The 21,310-nt window shown below is 34.7% G+C and overlaps 1 protein-coding gene across 11 annotated transcripts in view; it reads right to left on the minus strand.

Annotated features, from left to right (window-relative positions):
- PMCA (plasma membrane calcium-transporting ATPase 3) overlaps positions 1-21,310 on the minus strand; it is a 63,778-nt gene that overhangs the window by 6,358 nt on the left and 36,110 nt on the right. For 3 of the 11 annotated variants that reach the window (XM_017154389.3, XM_017154384.3, XM_017154385.3), the window contains exon 16: positions 13,517-13,528. The exons of 7 other annotated variants lie outside the window; for them this stretch is intronic. In XM_017154389.3, coding sequence (XP_017009878.1) covers positions 13,517-13,528 — 12 coding nt within the window. Of the gene's footprint in view, positions 1-2,093; positions 2,142-13,516; positions 13,529-21,310 lie in introns of those variants that run through there. One more of the 11 variants, XM_017154392.2, reaches the window with a different exon arrangement.

The following is a 21,310-nucleotide window of genomic DNA, read 5'->3' on the forward strand; positions in this document are numbered from 1 at the left end:
GTTTAACTTGCGATAAGGGACAAAAAACTCAGAATTTTTATATCATATGTATGAAACAAATAATACAATCAAATAAAACCCTTTTTTTGCTGTTGCCTTTTTAGTTATAGGTGATATGTCCAATAAAACTTGTCCTACTATCGTTGTCTAACTCTTTCCTAATGAGGAAAAGCCCATATCTAAATTCCTACTTAATTAATTCTAATCCGATTTATTAAACTTATAAGTAAAAAATAACAAAAAAAATCTGTACAAATATGTAAAAGAAACTATTTTCATTCACTTTAATAACATTAAAATAAATCAATTGGCTACCCAAAAAAAATTTTTAATGCCCTCATTTTTGACTATACATCGTTTTGTGTTGAGGGTAATTTGATCCATTCAGGGCAACAAAATCTATTTATTTTTCGTTTGTCAAATCAATTCTATAGCACGTTAGAAGAATAACCTAAAAGTTCAAACTCGCAAAATTCTGAAAGTAATAGTTGAAGGCGTTTTTGTTTTCTGTAGGTAGATATTGGATACAAATTAAAAAAAAATAAAAAAAATACTAATTAAATGGTAAACTACTATATCTATATAAAGGTAAAAAATCCAGACTGAAATTATTTGTAAAATTTTTTAATTGAGTTTATTGCCCGGTAAGCTGAGACAAGAATGTAAAATTTTAATTTTTTCAAACCCCTGTTATAAAAAGCCCCATTCAATTAAAAATGGAACACACCTACTACCTCTACTTTGTATTACAATCAGGGGTATCACAGAAATCTTTTCCAATAAAATTTCCCTCAAAAAAAGCGAAACTCTGTGTCACAGAAACCGTTTCAAAATCAAGTATTCTATTTTATACTAACATAATTATAGTAGGCTTTGAAGCCAAAGTTCCTAAAATCAGAGCAAATTTACTCAGAAACTCTTAGAGAACTCTACAGATTCCGTGACCCCTACGGTTTTGATGGGTTGGTTTCCAAACCACTCGTTTCCAAATTCGTCGCCGCGTTCTGTGACACCCTTGATAATGTATTAGTTTAGACTCACCGACATGACATGTATTAACCCAGTTAAGTGTATATCTACTTATTCTGTTTCCGAACGAAACTGCCGGCTGGTACCGTAGTCAGACATAGAAACACCTGACCTAGAAGATCACCTTAAATCCAAATCCTAATTCGGTACTTAAATTTGTGCTGACATTGTTGGGCGTGGAAGTGCCGCAAAAAGGTAAGGAAAATGTAGGAATATGCGAGGAGGACTTTACACGTATCCGCAAATATACTAATTGATTATATGAGTTGATTTGTACTGCTACTGATTTTACTTTAATCCACGTGCATGATTTTTCGTTAATATTGTTTTTAGAGGAAAAATAAAAATATTTTAATTACGTACGTTTGAATGCCCTTTAGAAGTGTAGAGTTGGATTAGCGTTTGTATTGAAGATGGTTGTAGAAGATAGTTCAGTAGATATCAGAGAAAATGCTAAACATTCAGAATTTGAAGCGGAGCAGAAGTCATTTTTAAGACGATGTTGCTGTTGTTGTTGTATATTGTAGTAATAGTAGTTTATCTTGATGGTGAACAATATTGTTGTTTTTGAAGTATTTATTGTAGTTTTAACAAATTAGTAGTAATAATTCAAATCCATTTTATTCGTTTGAGCAGTTCTAAGAATTAACTCATATTTCAAGGTTAATTTAATTACATATCCTAACCGAAAAATATTTTCTTTTCTTTATTGAGTACTGTAAATTGATTACAATCAGGTAGTCCTATTTTAAGTTATTTTACTTACAGACATCCCCGGCCAATTTTTACTATATAGACAAACATGTGCATAACTACGAGGTCATTTTTTCGGCTCAGGTCCTACCAAACTTTACTAATGCTTCTAACCTTTTCATGGTCTACTTGTTGCTGCATTATTCATTTAATTTACAATGTACATATAAGAAATTTTGATCAATATGCGCTATATAAAATGTAATGATATACACATACTTTATTATATCACTTAGATTAGTTTTCGAATTTGCGAGGACAACTGCATGTTAGTTTCAATATTACATGTATGTAGAACTTGATGATCATTTTATTGCAATTGTCAATTACACCTCAGTCTCTCGTATTGGTTCCGCCGGCTTTAAAATCACAAAAATTAATAACAAATATCTCATAATTACTTTTGAAACAAATAATCGAAATTCAAAGCGGATCAATCAATAATTATAATATATTTAAAAAAGGATAATTAAATTAAAATTATAGTTTATGTATTGGTATATGTATATGAATGAACTCATGCGTGGCTCTAATTCATAATGTTAAAAACCAAAAAAGAAGGTCGTTTTCTGTTAAAATGTTAGCCTGCCAACCATGTAAAAGTTGTTTATGTTTTTAATCTCGTAGGTTAATACGCAATAAAAAGTAATTATTTCCAACTTTTATTTATTGAGAACAGGGTTCGAAAATGGACACACATGTTAAAAACATGAAAAATTGTATTTAACAGTGTAAGCATGTTGACATGGGTGTTTAATACAAAAGTGTTAAAATGTGAAAAATAATTGTTAACCGCACAGCTCACTTATGTTTTTAACACAGTGTGTTATTAACATGACGTGTTTTTTTTTACACTGTGTTTTTAACACAATGAAAATTACATTTTACTGACAATAACGATATATTATATGTTAGATTCAACCATTTCAAAGCTATATGAATTCATATACTCTATGGTAGGTAGGTAAAAGTGGTGAGGTCCTCTCTATACTCTATAAAACCGTGCATTTTTAAGTTCAACATACAATTCTGACACTTTAGTGTCAAAAACTCATTGTGTTAAAAACACGCTGTGTAAAAAACACGTCGTGAAAATAACACAAACGACATGTGTGCGTTATTTATGTTCCTAACATATGTAGGATAAAATTTTTTACACACAACTTTTTTAACACTTTGACATTTAACATGTTAATAACACAAGTTTTTTACATTGTGTATTTTCCGAACCCTGATTGAGAACAAATGGAATTTTACTTACTTTTTTTTGTCAATCAAGGGTGTCACAGAAACCCTTTCAAATTCAAGTAGACGAATTTAAACAAAACAAATGGTAGGCCTTGAAGCAAATGTTTCTAAAATCAGAGCAAATTTACTCAGAAACTCCTACAAAACTCTACAGATTCCATGAACCTACGGTTTTGATAGGTTGGTTTCCAAACCACTCGTCTCCAAATCCGTCGCACGTTTCTTTGACACCCCTGAATATGTAAACTCCTATTAACAAGCCCTAATTTTAATTTCAAATTTAAATATTTAAAATCGGGCTTCCCAGAGACAAGTTTTTATTTCCATTACTCATAGAGAAAAGCGTATATTGTATTCGTGCAAAAGTATGTAACACGTAGAAGGAAGCGTTTCCGACCCTATAAAATGATAAAATTGTTCTTATCACTGTGGACAGCAGTCCACGTAGTGACAAAGCGCGCCAGAAGAGTGTGCGAAATTTGAAGCTGTTTGGGCCGGCGGGGAAAATTGCCCTTGCATTTTTTTAGTTGTGTTCCTATTAGAGCCCTGGATGAATTAAAAGTATGCTTAAATATTTCAAACATACGAATCAATCCCCTATGTTAACTGTATATATGTTTCGAATCATCTGGATAAAGTGGTCTAAAAGTGCTTTCCAAAATGGACGTTGATTTGCCAAGTTTCTCCAGCAATTCTGTGAGTATATATTGAAATTGAATAAAAGTGTCACCATGGTAATTTTATTGTTTTTATTTTTTTTTTATGTTTTTATTTTTAAGAAACAAAATTTTATAATTAAAGAAAATATAATTTTAAAAGCCAATACAATTTTTGAAAACATCATAAAGATATATTTTACGGTTACGAAGTTATATCAAAAGAAGTGAGGGCACCTTTATTGAAAAAGTGCTATTTTTTTATTTTTATTGTAGACTTTAAACTCAAAATTTCTCAAAACCGTTTGAATTAAGTTTTTTTGTCGCTGTGAACCGGAAAAGTAAACAAGTTTGACGAAAATCGGACCTTCGAATCAGGGGTTTGGGAGATTTTGACTCATTATTAAACTCAACAAGAAAGGAAGTTAACTTCGGCCAGCCGAAGTTTATATACCCTTGCAGGTATGCCTACTTAAAATGTTGTTTTTACATTGTCAAAAATCAAAACGCCTACTTTCTACAAAGTTACAATATTATTTTTTCGATTTTTCCTATGGGAGCCATAAGATATAGTGGTCCGATCCGGCTCGTTCCGACATATGTACTAACTGCAATAGAAAGAAGACTTATGGGAAAGTTTCATCGCGATAGCTTTAAAACTGAGGGACTAATTCGCATAGAAACGGACAGACGGACAGACGGACAGACTGACAGACGGACAGACGGACATGGCTAGATGGACTCGGCTATTGATGCTGATCAAGAATATATATGCTTTATGTGGTCGGAGACGTCTCCTTCACTGCGTTGCAAACATCTGACTGAAATTATAATACCCTCTGCAAGGGTATAAAAATAACTGTTATCTGTCAATCGAAAAATAAAACTCAAACAAGAGAGAACGCTTTAGTCGGGTGGGTGTCCCGACTATCTAATAGCCGTCACTCAGCTAAAGGGAGTGCGAGCGAAATCGATATATAAAATTTTGATTGCGCATAACTTTTTAGTGAATGGTCCGATTTGAAACATGACTTCTATATTTCGATATACACAACAAAATTGCATTTATACTTCTCGGAAATCTTTAAAGGTATGCGCGTTCGTGGGCTATTGTGGGCGTTAGAGGGGGCGTGGCGCTCGGCTGAAATAAACTTGCGCTGCGTAGGATGCCCAAGAATATGTGTGGGTAATCCCAACTTTCTAGCTTTCGTAGATTCCGAGATCTCAGCGTTCATCCGGGCAGACAGACAAACGGACAGACGGACATGGCTATATCGACTTGGCTAGTGACCCCTGATTAAGAATATACGCTTCCTTCTACCTGTTATATACTTTTGCAAGAATACAATATACAATATATACAATATAAAAATAACTGTTATTTTTCATCTTTTATTATATAAATTCAGCAAATAACAGTTATACTTTGAGTTTTACATAGAAATCCGAAAATAAGTGTTAAAACTCATAACAGTTACAGTCCCTGCTTGTACCAAATTTATTTAAACACGTTTTTTTTGCAGAACACTCCCCCATTCCGCTCAATCCTTGGACAGCATATGATTGGTTTGATCCGTTTTAATAAAATTAAATTATATTAATAAAGGAAAGGACAAACAAAATCGGAGTACAAAAAAGAAAAAGAGCACGCGACGTTCGTACGCATTGCTGGTGAAAAAAACATCTTCTAGGACTTCTTCTTCTTTGACAAAAATTAAATTAAAGCTCTTGATTAGCACTATAATACGTGCTATGGCTGACTTTACCACTATTCCTTTTTAAGATAGGTATATAAAAACAAAAAGGGAAGCTAGCTTCGGCCAGCCGAAGCTTATATACCCTTGAAGATCGTTCCTATTAACTTGCAAATCGCAAAAATTTTAAATTTCGTATTATTTAACATTTTTTCTATACTTCCCTTTTGCAGCTATATAATATAGACGTCCGATTTTTGTTTAATTTAATTCTAAATTCGGAAATATTAAAAAATTTCCCATTAATTTTTCGATTGTTCCTGTGGCAGCTATATGATATAGTCGTCCGACTTTAATAAAATTAAAATTGAAATTCGGAAATATTTAAAGAATAATATTTCCAAGAGTAGAAGGTTTTATTTCAAAAAACACCGAAGCTAGAATTTTGTTTAACGTTTTTTTTCCGATCCTTTCTATGGGAGCTATAAGATCCGATCCGGTCGGTTTCGACTTATATACTACCTCGAATAGAAAGAAGACTTTTGGGAAAGTTTCAAGACGATAGCTTTAAAACTGGGAGACTATTTTGCGTAGAAACGGACGTACAGACGGACAGACGGACATCACGGTCTAGTGATGCTGATCAAGAATATATATACTTTATGAGGTCGGACGTCTCCTTCACTGCGTTGCAAACTTCTGACTGAAATCATAACACCCTCTGCAAGAGTACAAAAACCAAGTCTTTTGCACGCCACAACCACAATTTTTAAGATATTCTATGTAAGTTAAGTTCAGAAAGTTTCTACATTATTTCTTTTTCTATTTCACAGCGATCTGTGGACGATCCGCAGCTGGCCTACTTTTTTTTAGTATAGCCTGACAAAAATAATACCAAGGCCGCCATTTTGAATGATAAAAAAATGGTTAAAATTTTATAAGAACAATGTAATCAACATGCCAAGTTGCGAAATTCCAACAAAACCCTTTATTAGTAAAAAAAAAAAAAAAAAAAAACACGAAAAACGAAAAAATTGCAGCTCTTAAAGAGAATCAATCATTTTTAACCAGGAACCAAAAATAATGATTTTTTTTTAATAAAAAATAAAAATCCCAATTTAATAATTATTTATAAGCGAAGAAAAATATCGCTCAGATATTATTTCGTTTAAAAATATCGCTCAAAGTGTGATTCATATATTTGTCTTTTAATATTTAAAGATTGATATCCACCCAAAAAAAACTTGATATAAAACGATGATCGAATTTCGAAAGAGATGCCCTCTATACCCTCTTTATTTCGTATTGAGAGAATGAGTTCTTCTCAATTTAAGTCCGTTTAATTCGCCATACTGCTTATTGCTCTCTTTTTCGATGTCAGAGAGAGGGAAATCGGCAAAATGATATTAATTAATATCAATCTACCAGCATAGCATGGTAAAAACGATATGTGTATAAATACCAGAAATTTACCATACTCACTTTAATTTATTTATTTATTTATTTCTTTATTCGCCAACAGTAAAAAAAACCTTAACTGGCTACTAACTAATACTAAATTAAATACTAAGTGAGGCAAAATAATTATACAAGTTTTTCTTGATTAAATCTCTGGGGGAGCATGGATCCAACCGCATGTGAGATGGCAACTTATTATAAAAATGCAGGGCTCTACACAACGGCTCATTGTGGGCATAATTGGCTCTGTAAGCCGGTACAAAAAATGGTTCAAACGTTCTTAACGATCTACCAGGCACCGATAACCCTATGCTGCCCAGCAGTGCGGGGCAGTCGATTTCAGAGGTCAGCAAATCACATATGAAAACTAATGAACTGGTAGTTCTCCGATCTTCTAGGGAAGAAAGGTGAACAAGCCGACATTTGGCAGAATAAGACGGGACCGGGTCATTGAAATTTAAAGCTAGAAGGGCAAAACGTAGAAACTGTTTCTGTACACGCTCAAGCCGGTTTATGTGAATAGTACCCGTCGGGTTCCAGATGAACGAGGCATATTCCAGTTTTGACCTAATGAAGGCTGAATATAAGCTTAGCTTCGTGTAGGGATCTTTAAATTGCGCGGCATTTCTTTTTACAAACCCATACATAGCGTAGGCCTTGGGAATAATATAGTTAATATGTTCAATGAACATAAATTTACTGTCAAACATGACTCCTAGGTCCAGGGATTCATTTCTCAGGGACAGAATATGGGAGTCAATGGAATAAGAGAAAAGGATATTAATTATTCGTTTACTGTACCTAACGAAGAAACATTTTGACAAATTAAGAGGCAAGTTATTACGAGAACACCAATTTCCCACCCTTTCTAGGTCATTTTGAAGAAGGTCACTATCGGAGATACAATTCACAGCTCTAAATATTTTAAGATCGTCAGCGAACAACAGAAATTCCGAGTTCTTTATGCAATAGCTAATATCATTTATGAACACGATGAACAGCAACGGACCCAAAGCACTTCCCTGAGGAAGGCCAGAAGTTGCCACATATGGGTTAGAGTAAACAGCATTGCATTCAACTCTGTAAACCCGATCATCTAAATAAGATTTGAACCAGCTAAGTAATAGTGAGTGAAATCCCATTTTCTGCAGTTTAGCTAATAAAGCATTATGGGAGACTTTATCAAATGCTTTAGCGAAATCGGTGTAGACCACATCAACTTGATGATGACTGAGAAACGAGTGGGTGCAAAAATGATTGAACGTAGCTAAGTTTGTGGTAGTAGACCGTCGAGGCATAAAACCATGTTGGTTAGGACTGATGATCCGACCAACAAGAAAAGTTAGCTGCTTGGCTACAATTCGTTCGAACATTTTTGAGACATTGCTGAGCTTTGCAATTGGCCTATAATTTGAAACAATGTTTTTTGCACCCGACTTAAATATAGGAGTAACAGTGGCCAGTTTCCATCTATGCGTAAAAACACCAGTGGAAAGAGATAAATTAAAGATGATTTTAAGGGGCTCACAAAGAACACCTATACAATTTTTCAAAATAAATGGAGAAAGGCCATCACAATCTAATTTTGCTGACTCATTAAAGCATTCAGCCGCCAGATGGCAGTCAGAATCGGTGACATCTAAGCAACCAATATTTAACATAGTAGGAATGGCATTGAGCGAATCATCGTCATTCCACAGCGAGCCCGGCTCAAAGTTAGATGCAAAGAACTTAGCAAATAGATTAGCGACCCCAATATCCGAGGAGGCTGAATGATCTTCAAATGACATATGGGAGGGAAAGTAAGAAGATGTTCGTTTAGAATTGATAAAGTGCCAGAATGATTTAGGATTGGTAGTTAATTTACGCTCTATATCAGCAATATATTGGTTGTATAAGAATTTATTGAGGAACTCAAACTCACGCTTATGCTGTTTGTAACGGTCAAAGTCACCAGCATCACCGCTATCTAAGTAGCGCTTATAGAATTTATTTCTAAGGTTTTTATATTTCTTTAGTCCTTGCGTGTACCATGGCAGTCTGTAACAACTTTGAACCCTAGTTTTAGTATATCTGCCCACAATAGTAGAGAGAAAAGATAAAAAAACTTCATAGCTTGTATTCACATCTGCATGCGAGAGGACCTCCGCCCATCTAATATTAGAAATATCGTTACGGATAGAATCTAAACTGCTAGAATTAATATAAGTAAAAGGCAAGCGAGAATTAATTGGGCGAAAAATATAACAAGTAATAGAGATTAACAAAGGCTTGTGATGAGCATCACACGCGGCAAGTGGATTATCGCTGCAACATAAATTAATGCTTAAATCAGGATGTACAAAAATTAAGTCTAGAAGCTTATTTAAATTATTAAATACATGGTTAATCTGGACTAATGCCATACTAAGAAGCTCATCAATGACTAAGATTTCATAGGGAAGATGCAAGTTACTGGGAACCATTGCTGAGGACTCTGAATCATGAGCCCACACGAGCGAAGATAGGTTGAAGTCGCCCAAAACACATATGTACTGGCCCTCCTCCAGCTCCTGGTGTAGGTGGGCTATGTTATCAACGTGCGCTTTATAAAGATCAAAACTGCTGCTAGGGGGTATATATGAGACTGTCAGGAAAATTGTTTCTGTAGGACCAGAGAGAGATACACAGATTTGATCGAGCAGAGAATCCTCATTCTGGAGACGAATAGCAGTGCAACGAAGTCCACGCCGCACAGCAATTAAAACGCCGCCACCTCTGGAGCATCTTGTTTTAACGGCATCACGATCCTTACGGAATACATGGTAAAGATTCGTATCGAAGAATTCATTATCAAAGAAATCCATGTTGAGCCAGGTTTCAACAAAAATGATAACGTCATGATCACATTGAGACGTTGCCAAGAAAAGCGATTGAGCTTTTGTACGCATACCACCGACATTTTGAAAATAAATATTGAAAGTTATATTATTTGTGCATGTACGGTCATCCCTGGTCATGCTATCAATACTTGGTCCAGCGTCATGGCCCGAATCCGTAAGAGGCCTTGCTGGGATCTTATCATAAGTATTAGAATTATTAATAAGAACCTTCAGTAAAGTAGTTGTGCGGATACGAATAGGCTGGTGATCATCACTCCAAGTATTTCGTGGGCGGTCATTATTAGCATTCTGAATAAGACTGCACGCAGGTGAATCCGCTCCTGTTAATAGTGCGCGAGAGCCCCCACCAGCTGCCACAGCCCATTGTAGTTGTTGATGGGGAGAGCAACTCCAGAGAGCACCGGAAAAAAATGATGAGAGAGAGGCGTAAGATGATGAGAGCGCAACTCCGAGTAGCGCGCCGATGTTAGAGCTTGGCGGACGGCGAATGTCGCAGAAAGCGGACAACAACAGCTCCGGCTGATGTTGTTGACGATGCGACAGGAGAGAGGCGGAATATAATGAGAGCGCAACTCCGAGGAGCGCGCCGATGTTAGAGCTTGGCGGATGGCGAAAGTCGCACAAAGAGGACAACAACAGCTCCGGCTGATGTTGTTGACGATGCGACGGGAGAGAGGCGGAATATAATGAGAGCGCAACTCCAAGGAGCGCGCCGATATTAGAGCTTGGCGGACGGCGAATGTCGCACAAAGCGGACAACAACAGCTCCGGCTGATGTTGTTGACGATGCGACGGGAGAGAGGCGGAAGATGATGAGAGCGCAACTCCGAGGAGCGCGCCGATGTTAGAGCTTGGCGGATGGCGAAAGTCGCACAAAGCGGACAACAACAGCTCCGGCTGATGTTGTTGACGATGCGACGGGAGAGAGGCGGAATATAATGAGAGCGCAACTCCAAGGAGCGCGCCGATATTAGAGCTTGGCGGACGGCGAATGTCGCACAAAGCGGACAACAACAGCTCCGGCTGATGTTGTTGACGATGCGACGGGAGAGAGGCGGAAGATGATGAGAGCGCAACTCCGAGGAGCGCGCCGATGTTAGAGCTTGGCGGATGGCGAAAGTCGCACAAAGCGGACAGCAACAGCTCCAGCTGATGTTGACGATGCGACGGGAGAGAGGCGGAAGATGATGAGAGAGCAGTGACCAATGTTTGCAAAAAATGTCCCGCAAAAGTATCGACGCCAGTGGCGCCGATTACTAGGGGTTTTTTGATGGATGAATTGTCGTTGAAATTTGTGCAGGCTCCGGCAAATTGGATACGATATTATCCACGTCCATAACGGCCCGTTCTCTATGAATAAATCTTTTGACCTTAACTGAGTTTGGCCAAAAATCATTCTTGAAGACTGAATCATAAAGGTGATCAGGGATACCAAGCTTGAAATTTACAAACTTTAAAGTTGCAACGTCAACATCTTTTTTTACAAGTTTTACACAAGTGAAAGAATTAGCGTCCACATTAAGCTTGGTGGACACATATTTTAAAACAGCAGCAGGATCAGTAGCTGTTGCAAACTTTCCGACATGCAAGAATTTATTACTTGGCAATACGTGAAGATCTTCGGCATTAGGGGCCACTCCAACAATATGCTTATTGGGCTTGTTGTTGTTCCTTCTCTTCTTATTTCGGACTTGTATGAAATTTCCTCTCCCGATATCCAGAGCATGATTAGACGGGTCAACGACCGCGGAAGACGTAGCAGCAGCAGCCGCATATGACTGGGGAGCTGCAGTTACATTGGCAGGCCTCGGTTGACGAGGCTTAAGATTTATGTTTTGATTTTGATTCAATGCATTATTTTTAGGTGGGAATGCCTCCAAAAATTTTTTATTAAGGCCCTGATATAAGCATTCCAGGGCTTGCAATTTAGCATCAAGTTCATCAATTTTAGAATGCGAATCATTCGCAACCACACAGCTGTCACATTGCCACAGTATGTTTGGATTTAATAGAATTTTTATCACATCGTCCGGTAGGTCAACGCAAGAAGTATGATAAGCGCGCCGGCACAAAGAAGAACAGCGGATAGCATCCGAGGCGCGAAGCTGGGCCGGTGTAACATCGGTATTGCACTCGGGACAGCGGTGAAGCAACATAGCGAGAATTATAAGCACGTCCGAACGCAAAGAAAGCTAGCTGACGACTGTTTTGATCCTGGTGTGTTTTTTTGTGTAGCCAAACAGCTTAGAAACTATTTTCCGCGGATGTTTTAAAAATAACGACAAAACATCTTGGATATTTAATTTTTTTTGGGCGGAACATCGGAACATTTTAAGTAATGGACTCGAATTGTCAGCCAAAAATCTACTCGTTCTGTACAGAGCCGTTCGTCGCTCAGATAGTGAGAGTCTGAATGTGTCAATCCATCCACACAGCCGGAGTAAAAGTCTTAATTTTGTGACAAGGAGGTTTTTTTTCAAACCATAATAGTTAAGAAACTTAAGCCGAAACTAGTTGTAGATTAAATACTGTTTTATCTGGGCAAAGGTTAGCTCACTGGCTCACTGACCCAACAGTCATAACAAACCAACACTTATGCTAAGAAGTTTATCCTAATAAAAGAAAATAAAAATATAGAGGGGTGTAAGGGTATAAAAGTATAAAGTATAGTCAAAAGCTAATGCCCTAATATATTGTAGAGAAAAAACTTCAGTATTGTAACTGATAAAGAAATCGCGGTTTTTCCGTTAGATTATTTTTAACTAAGAATATATAATCCTCATCCCATATAGCCAAAAGTCGTAGAACTAATAGTTATTGAATCGAGATGTTAAACACACTAAAAAAGGTTCCATTACCCTAAAACAGCGTTTGGGACACGCACATTTATTTTTAAAAGTCCCGCTATATCAGGTTTTAGCGTAACTTTAGCAATAATACTTTTTATACTATTACACAGGAAAATTCTGGAAAATACGGGTCCTGAGGCATCACATTCAGTTCGTGTTTGTGTTTTTGTGAAATTGTGTTAGCTTATATAAGGCCTAAACAAGTCTTTGTGCAACCTTTCAAAATAAATTCTGAAAAATTGGCTAACAATAAGTCTTTTAACTTGTAATGAATAAGATTGAGTGCTTTACTAATTACTTAAACTAATTAATAGTTTTCGAAAATTAATTTCGAGTGCACTTCCTTTCCAGTAGACAATTAATTAAATCTTGTGCTAGCTCAAAACACTAATTAAACACAGTTTAATAATATTAGAAAGAAACACAAACATAGAACGGGTTTAGACATATTTTGTAAATCGCCGAGCAAGATGAGTTATTCCTTATACTTTTCTTAAACTGTGTCCTTTCCAGATTTGTATTTTTACTGAGTGATATCCTTGAATATTCGCATTTCCCTCTTTACTAATACATATATTAAATGTGCTAATGCTATAATTTTGGCAAGTTATTGGTACGTGTGTGTGTGCGTAAGAGTACATTATTCTAAAATTACATAATATATATATATATTTACAGTAGCAAACAGAAAGAAATATAAACTGTAAAAAAGATACTGTTATGGCCAATACGCATATATGCATGTTTGCACGGACTACTCCTATAATGGGTGGCAATTTATGCATATTAAGGTAATGGCAACACAAGAAAAGTCTCGTCGATGTCAGGGTGCGAGTGAAAAATTTAGAAGAATGAAACTATAAATATAACCATAAAATATAACTGAGTTTTTTGTATAACAAAACACTGTCTAGCTGCCAATACATAAAATCATATACAATTCTTACCGGTACTGAAATCTGGTCGTTAGTTGAGTTTGCACGTGAGTTTTCAATTGCAATTAATGATGTTAATGACACAGGTCATACGTACAATGATTATTGTTTAATTTGTATTTTTTATTTATGGTTTTTTGAATATGTCATTTTATAGTTATGCATTTATGTTATTATAGTTATTTTTGTTATAGGTTGATGCAATCGGGAATGGATTAGCAATTAGGATATTGAAAGGACAAAAAATGTTAAATTAATATTAGAAGGTTTTGCATGGTTACTAGCATGGTGTTCATATTAATAGTTTGTTGCTCTTGCACTGCAGCATAGGTATATTTACACTCCAGGGCGTAGCCAGAGGGGTTTGTGTGATAAACCCCATTTCTAGGCAAAATTCTATGCAAAATATTGTGTTTAAAGTAGAAATATACAAAAACACAAGTCCTGGCTACGCCCCTGAATACAATTATAAACTTTTACACTCTGTATTAAAAAATGTATATGTAGGTGATACTAACTCTTTATTGTAAGCTTAATGCTATAATACATTTCCAGAACAAGTAAAAAATGTTAAAGTAAAACCCACAAAATAATAACAACCACAAAACTACAACCTTCTTAATTGGATATTGTTGTGGCATTATATCCACTTTATTTTAAAAGATGCATTTCCGAATTGTTCAGTATAAAATTAAATATTCATTCACAAAGGATGGAGTGAGCGAATGAAATAAATACTAAGTACTATCAACTTTTTCAGTAAGCTAGTTTAATATTTTCACCTTTAAAATGTCCCTGAATTTTCGAATGGTGGCACTTGCTTTTGTTCCGGTTTTTAGAAAAATGTAAAGGAAATTGTCTAGATATGCGGCTCCAAAAAGGGATTATGAAAAGGATCCTTCTTAAACCGAGATTTCTTAAGAATCACATTATATAAGTTGATGATCGCTAACTTTTCGATTTTTTCTATAAAAACTATGAAGCCCTTTTTTTAATTCTTTATTTTTACGAATTTTTTTTCGATAGTCCAAAGACAAAAATACATTTTTCACCTAAAAAATTTGACTTTCGGCTTAAAAATAAAATGTTAAAAGTTCAAAAATAAAAAAACGCTTCATACATACAAAAAAAAAAATTGGTAAAATCAACTGTACACACAAAATTTTGCTTGGTAAAATTGACCAACAAAGATAGTTACGTAACTATTAAAATAGTTACGTGTATTTTGTTTTGTTTTGGGTTTGTGTCTTTGCTAATTGTGTGTATTTTGTTGTTGTGAAATGACTATTTACTTAGTAGAATTGACAATTTTGCTGGTTGGGGCCTGTTTGACAATTATTACAGTTGATTTTACTAAGTTTTTTTTTTGTGTGTAATAATTGTCAAACAGGCCCCAACCAGCAAAATTGTCAATTCTACTAAGTAAATAGTTATTTCAAAGTTTCAGAAGTAAGGGTACTAATTTTAGCATAACTTATACACACAAAAAAATTTGCTTGGTAATATTGACCAACAAAGATAGTTATGTAACTATTAAAATAGTTACGTGTATTTTGTTTTTGCTTTGGGTGTGTGTCTTTGCTATTTTTGTCATTTTGTTGTTTTGGATTAACTATTTACTTAGTATAATTGACAATTTTGCTGGTTGGGGCCTGTTTGACAATTATTACAGTTGATTTTACCAAGTTTTTTTTTGTGTGTAAAGTTTTTGTCCGATTGACTTAAAACTTTTTTTGGATAATCTTAAGATCTTAATCTACAAGAAAAAAAACAGTTTTTTTTTGCAAGACTCTACCCCTCTTAATCGCTGCTGGGAGGACAGGCTCCGATAATAATGCGGTTATTCCACGATATTGTTTGGCTAATTCATTAAAGCATTCATTAGAGGCTTAGAAAGGGACCAATATATATACATTTACTGGGATTTGTTCGGATAAGATGACATGGTCACTTAGAATTAAAAAGTTAAATTAAACTTTATCGGGTCTGTTCCAGTTTTCACTCGGAAGTGAATTTGATTTCATGCTAGCGGATTTAAGTCCGCCTGTCAAATGCTTGGCGAAAAGTTTCCATGTGAATTTTTCGAAAGTTAACAGAGTAACAACGAGGGATATTTAAATCCTTGCAATTCTTTCGGAAGTGAGTCCTGGAACATGTCTGAGAAATTCGATTCCGTGTGAATCTTTCGGAAGTGAAAACTAGAACAGGGCCGAATAATTCAAATAACTTAAACTCGTCGAATCATTAAGGTTAAAAACTGTAAAATTAAAAGTGTGTATTGCCATGAAATCAGACATTTTTAACACGTTTTTAAAATGTTTTGGGCTTTACAAAATACATATGTAATTATCTTTAATTTTATCATATCCGGCAGTAATTTCTAGAAAGTCCATTTGTAAACCCTTGCACAGGGTATTCTAATTTCAGTGAAAATTTTGTAACGCAGTAAAGGAGGCGTTTCAGACCACATAAATTATATATATTCTTGATCAGCACCAATTGCCGAGTCCATCTAGCCATGTCCGTCTGTCCGTTTTAGGTCACTCAGTATTAAAGCTATCCAAAAGTCTTCTTTCTATTGCAGGTAGTACATATGTCGGAGCGAGCCGGTTTGAACCACTATATCATAAGGCTCCATAGGAATAATCAAACAAATATATGGAAATTCATTATAACTTTGTAGGAAGTAGGCGTTTTGATTTTTGACAACTTAAAAACTAAATTTTAAATAGGCACGCAGAACCTGGAATCCCTGGAACTTTACCGATAGAGTGAGCAATAAACTATAGGTATTTACTTTATCTGCAAGGGTATATAAGCTTCGGCTGGCCGAAGCGGGCTTCCATTCTTGTTTATATAAATTTATAGACGCATTAATGTTTTAATTTTGAAGTGTGCGCGTTTTTTATTTTTTCGCAACAGAGTAATTAGTAAATGTATTGTTCTTATAAGCCTATAGCACCTAATTAGTCGCAAAAGGCTTGAAAATTCAACCAAAAAGCACTACATTTGTATTATTGATCCCATTTCACAGTAGCTCTAATGAATGAGCAAAATTGTACAAAAATGACGTTTACTCATTGCTCATCGGTCCAATTAGTACCGTATGGAGGTATTTTATAATACCAACAAAAAAAAAACAAAAAATACAACTTTAAAATCAACTTATAATATGACAAGCCACGAAAAGGTGCTAATGTAATTTTAAAGCAAACCTCGTGTCGATTAAAAAAGACCAACAGTTAAGAAATGTTTAAAAATCGTAAGTTTATCAGGGATAATTTTTTTAATTCATTATATGCCTGATCTAGGCAATTGCCAAAATAAACGCTATAGTCAAGATATGTTATGATAGCCAGGTACTCAATTATTGGACACTTAGGGCCGGTTTCTCGAGTGCCGGCTAACATTTCTCGAACAGATAAAGTCCCTGCTAAGGCATTTTGTCTTTCTCGAGCACCAATGTGAGAGCTAACTTTGACAGGGACTCGGAGTCCCTGTCAAGCGTTTTCGGCTCGATAGAATAACAGCTGATTTCCCAAAGCCAACTATGAAGAAACGAAATCACAGCTGATTTTTCCTTTGAATTATACCCAAACAGCTGATGAATTAATCGAAGCACGCCATTTCTTGCGCCTTACAGCACAATTCTGTGCGTTAACAGCACTCTGTAATTGTTTCTCGTTCAGATAAATTAAAGCAGTCGAGAAAGCGAATTTGCTTTTACGAACAGTTTATCTGGTCTTTAAGTTTTTCGAACAGATAGCTATCAGGGACTTTGACAGGGACTCGAGAAACCGGCCCTTAAACTATCAGTATCACGCTTACATTTATCGGAAGTTGCGATTCTTCGATTTTACTACTATTATCCATTGATTACTTATCCATTATCCATTGATTACCATTCATTGATTGGCACATTATATAAATTAGCTATTTGCACGATATTTTATGTCGGTCCTATATAAAAATTTATTTTATAACAAAATAAATGTGACTATAACGTCAAACGGGACAGGCAATTTTGTATAAGGTCCAGGGACCGTAACAGTTATAAGTTTATAGATTATTCGTTATTCACCACCTTTTATTTATAAGTCATGAAGTAACTGTTATTTCAGAATATTAAAATAAAAGTCAGAGAATAACAGTTATTTTATGACCAAAAAAATAAGTCTTCCATAACTTTTATTCATGACTTTTATAATAAAGGTCTAAAAATAACTGTTTGTATTTACCTAAGTACATAAATTCTTTAATACAACGACACCGCGAATTCTTTAGGGCAAGAGGAACAAGAATTGACCATCGCACATTGGGCCAGCCAATCCGATTTTTGCCAAAAATACAATTTTTTTTAAGAAAATGACCAATAAGATTGAAATCCATTTCATAATACATTAAACTAATTTATGCCAGAGTTTTTAAGAAATCGGGCAAGTAGTTTTCTTTTACCGTATTTTCAAATGGGAAAATTCATCAAATATTGATGGAAATTAAAAACAAGAGAGAACAATAGTAGGGTTGGTGTCCCGACACTCGTCTAAAGGGAGTGTGAGGGAGATGGATATATACATTTTTTTTGATTGCGTGTAACTTTTTAATGAATGGTCCTATTTGAAAAATGTCTTCTACATTTCGATAGGTATAAATATACACAACAAAATTGCATTTATACTTCTCGGAAATCTTTAAAGGTGTGGGCGCCAGGCACATTTTAAAATCGTTAGTAATAAACTTATGCTGCGTAAGAAGCCCAAGAATATGTGTGAAAAATATCAACCTTCTAGCTTTTGTAGTTTCCGAGATCTCAGCGTTCATACGGACGGACAGACAAACAGACAGACGAATTCTTTAATACAAGGGGAACGAATATTGACCATCAAACAAACAATTTTTAGTCTATTTTTTTGCTTTACGGCGGATCAAAGTTTTTATCTCCATCTCCTTCGCACTCCCTTTAGCTGCGTAACGGGTATCTGATAGTCGGGGCACCCGACTATAGCGTTCTCTCTTGTTTGTGTTTCAGTCACACAGTAACAGATATTTTTAGACTTTTATTAAAAAATTCATGAATAAAAGTTACTGAAAACTTTTATTTTTTTGGTCAGAAAATAACTCTTACTCTCTGACTTTTATTTTAGAAGTCTGAAATACTTCATGACCAATTTTAAAAAGTTAACAATTTTTAGGTCATTGCTGATATGAATAGGCCGCATTAAATTGGCTTTATGATTTTTTCTCAAATTTTTAGTGTTATCCTAGGCGTATGATTTTTTCGATTAAAAATAATAAAATAACTGTTATTTTCGGTCCCTGTTGTATTTAGTTCAGGAAACTTTGCATCAAGCAACAACAGCGCAAGAAATGTATGAAAATTTAAGAGAAATATATTTTCTATTTGTATTCTTATATATTGTGGTGAATAAATATTATTTTCTGACAGTAGCCATAATTGATATTAAAATCATTCAAACATATAATATTGTTGTTAAAGTCTATAGACTCTATAGTATAAAACAATATTAATTGGGTGTGCTATTACTAGATAACGCATGAAATAGGCAGTCATTTTGAAGGGGTTTTTTACTCTTATACCTCAAATCATTTGACACAAAAAGCTCTTTGGACCGGTGGAATTTAAATTTAAAGATTTAAAGCCAGAACTGAATCACAAGACGAACTTAAAGATTTTTCAAAGTTAAATCTCAGACTTTTTTCGAATTTCTTCGTATATCTCGGTTCGTATCCACCCATTAAGGTCAGTGTTCATTTCATTTTAAAGTCAATAGATCAAAGCTTAACTTTGCCATACATATTAACATGATTAAGTATTACCACTGCAGGAGCTCGAAAAAGATGAAAAATGTTGTTTTTGGTCGACTATAAGTCGGCTGAATGTATCGTAAAAGCTGGAAAAAAACCGTTAAAAAATCATAATGGGTACCAACTCGAAGTAAATATCCCAGCGAATAAAAAAAAAATGAGTATTACAAAAATTCATTAGCAATTGGATTTATAATGGATATTGAAAGCGAAATCCGAGCACTGACCAGCTTTAACATGTGAGGATTGTACTTGTTGGAAAAAGAAATACAAATCCTTTAAATAAAATAGTTTGCATAAAACATTTTTATAAAAATGTTTCTTCGGTCCCATTAAGTTCATTATAAGATAGTTGATATTATTTCATAGGATGAAGAAGACTTCCCTTCCAAGTCCGCGATTAAAAATTTAAAATAATTAAAAAACTAACTTCTTGACCACAAAAAAATGTATGAAAATTTTATTTATGCATATCTAAAATTATAGGTTGTTCCTCCAAGCCGTTCCTAAGTCATGCAATAGAACTATTAGAACTTTGTGAGAATTTTTTAAATTCTTAACTTAAGAAATTAATAGCGACATTAAATAGACACTAATAACTGTTTTTTTTTGAGAATTATATAAAAGTCTTAAAATAACTGTTCTTTTTTACCTCTATTATACAAGTCAAGCGATAAAAGTTTAGTGCTTGAATCCATACTATAAACCTTTCTACAATAAAAATACAAATTTGTCTTTAAATTTATATTTAAACTGCCTAATAAATTGTATTTTCTAGTTCTAATTTTAATTTTTTTGTCTACGCCACTGTATTTTTTTTATAAATATTAAATTCTGAGTTGGTAAATTGAGTACCAGGTCGATGCACCCGACTATAGCGTTATTTCTTATTTGAAGTTCAATAGAACCCGATAATTATTTAGATATATATATTTATGTATCTAACTAAAATATCTAAAATTCTTATAGCTTTGTATATTACATTTATGAAAACGCGACTCCCTTTCTCAAGACGAAGATGTAATACCCTAGCAGTTTTAACTAGAGCCCTGCATAAACAGTAAGTTTTGATCACAGCTGTGATCTCACGGTGTCTATTGATATGTATATGTTTCAAAACATTCCCTTTCCAGTACTTAAATTGAACAGCATTTGAATTTTGTGAAAGAAGTGGTTATTAATTTTGAAGACTTTTAAATAAAAACAAGAAAAAGAAGCTACCTTCGGCCAGCCGAAGCTTATATACCCTTGTAGATTAAAGAATGCTTACTCGGTGCAGTTCAGGGATTCCAGATTCAGCGTTTCTATTTATTTAAATTTTGTTTTTAAGTAGTCAAGAATCAAAACGCCTACTTCCTACAAAGTTACAATAAATTTTCTTATCTTTGTTTGAATATTCCTATGGGAGCCTTAAAATATAGTGGTCCGATCCGGCTCGCTCCGACATATGTACTACCTGCAATAGAAAGAAGACTTTCGGGAAAGTTTCATCGCGATAGCTTTAAAACTGAGAGACTAGTTCGCATAGAAACGGACAGACGGACAAACGGACATGGCTAGATGGATTCGGCTATTGGTGCTGATCAAGAATATATATACTTTATGTGGTCGGAAACGTCTCCTTCACTGCGTTGCAAACATCTGACTGAAATTATAATACCCTCTACAAGGGTATAATCAAGTGGGTGCTGCTTGCATAACAAATGTCGCTACTGATTTGCTATTCCGGAGTTTGATCTGGCAACCCTGCCAAAAGTTGAGGATAATGAATTGATGACATTACTCAATAAAAACTCGCCACGAACGCAAGAGAAACTTGCAATTCAACTAGTGATATTCTAACTAATATTCTAAATGTTCGTTAAAAAAAAAACAGAAAAATTGTTATACTCCTAATATTATTATAATAATGACATTGTTCGGTTCATTCATTAAAGCATTCTTGAAAGGGACAAATATATACACATAACATATAACACA

This window comes from Drosophila takahashii, chromosome 4 (assembly GCF_030179915.1).
Source record: "Drosophila takahashii strain IR98-3 E-12201 chromosome 4, DtakHiC1v2, whole genome shotgun sequence".
In the NCBI taxonomy this organism is placed as follows: Eukaryota; Metazoa; Arthropoda; class Insecta; order Diptera; family Drosophilidae; genus Drosophila; species Drosophila takahashii.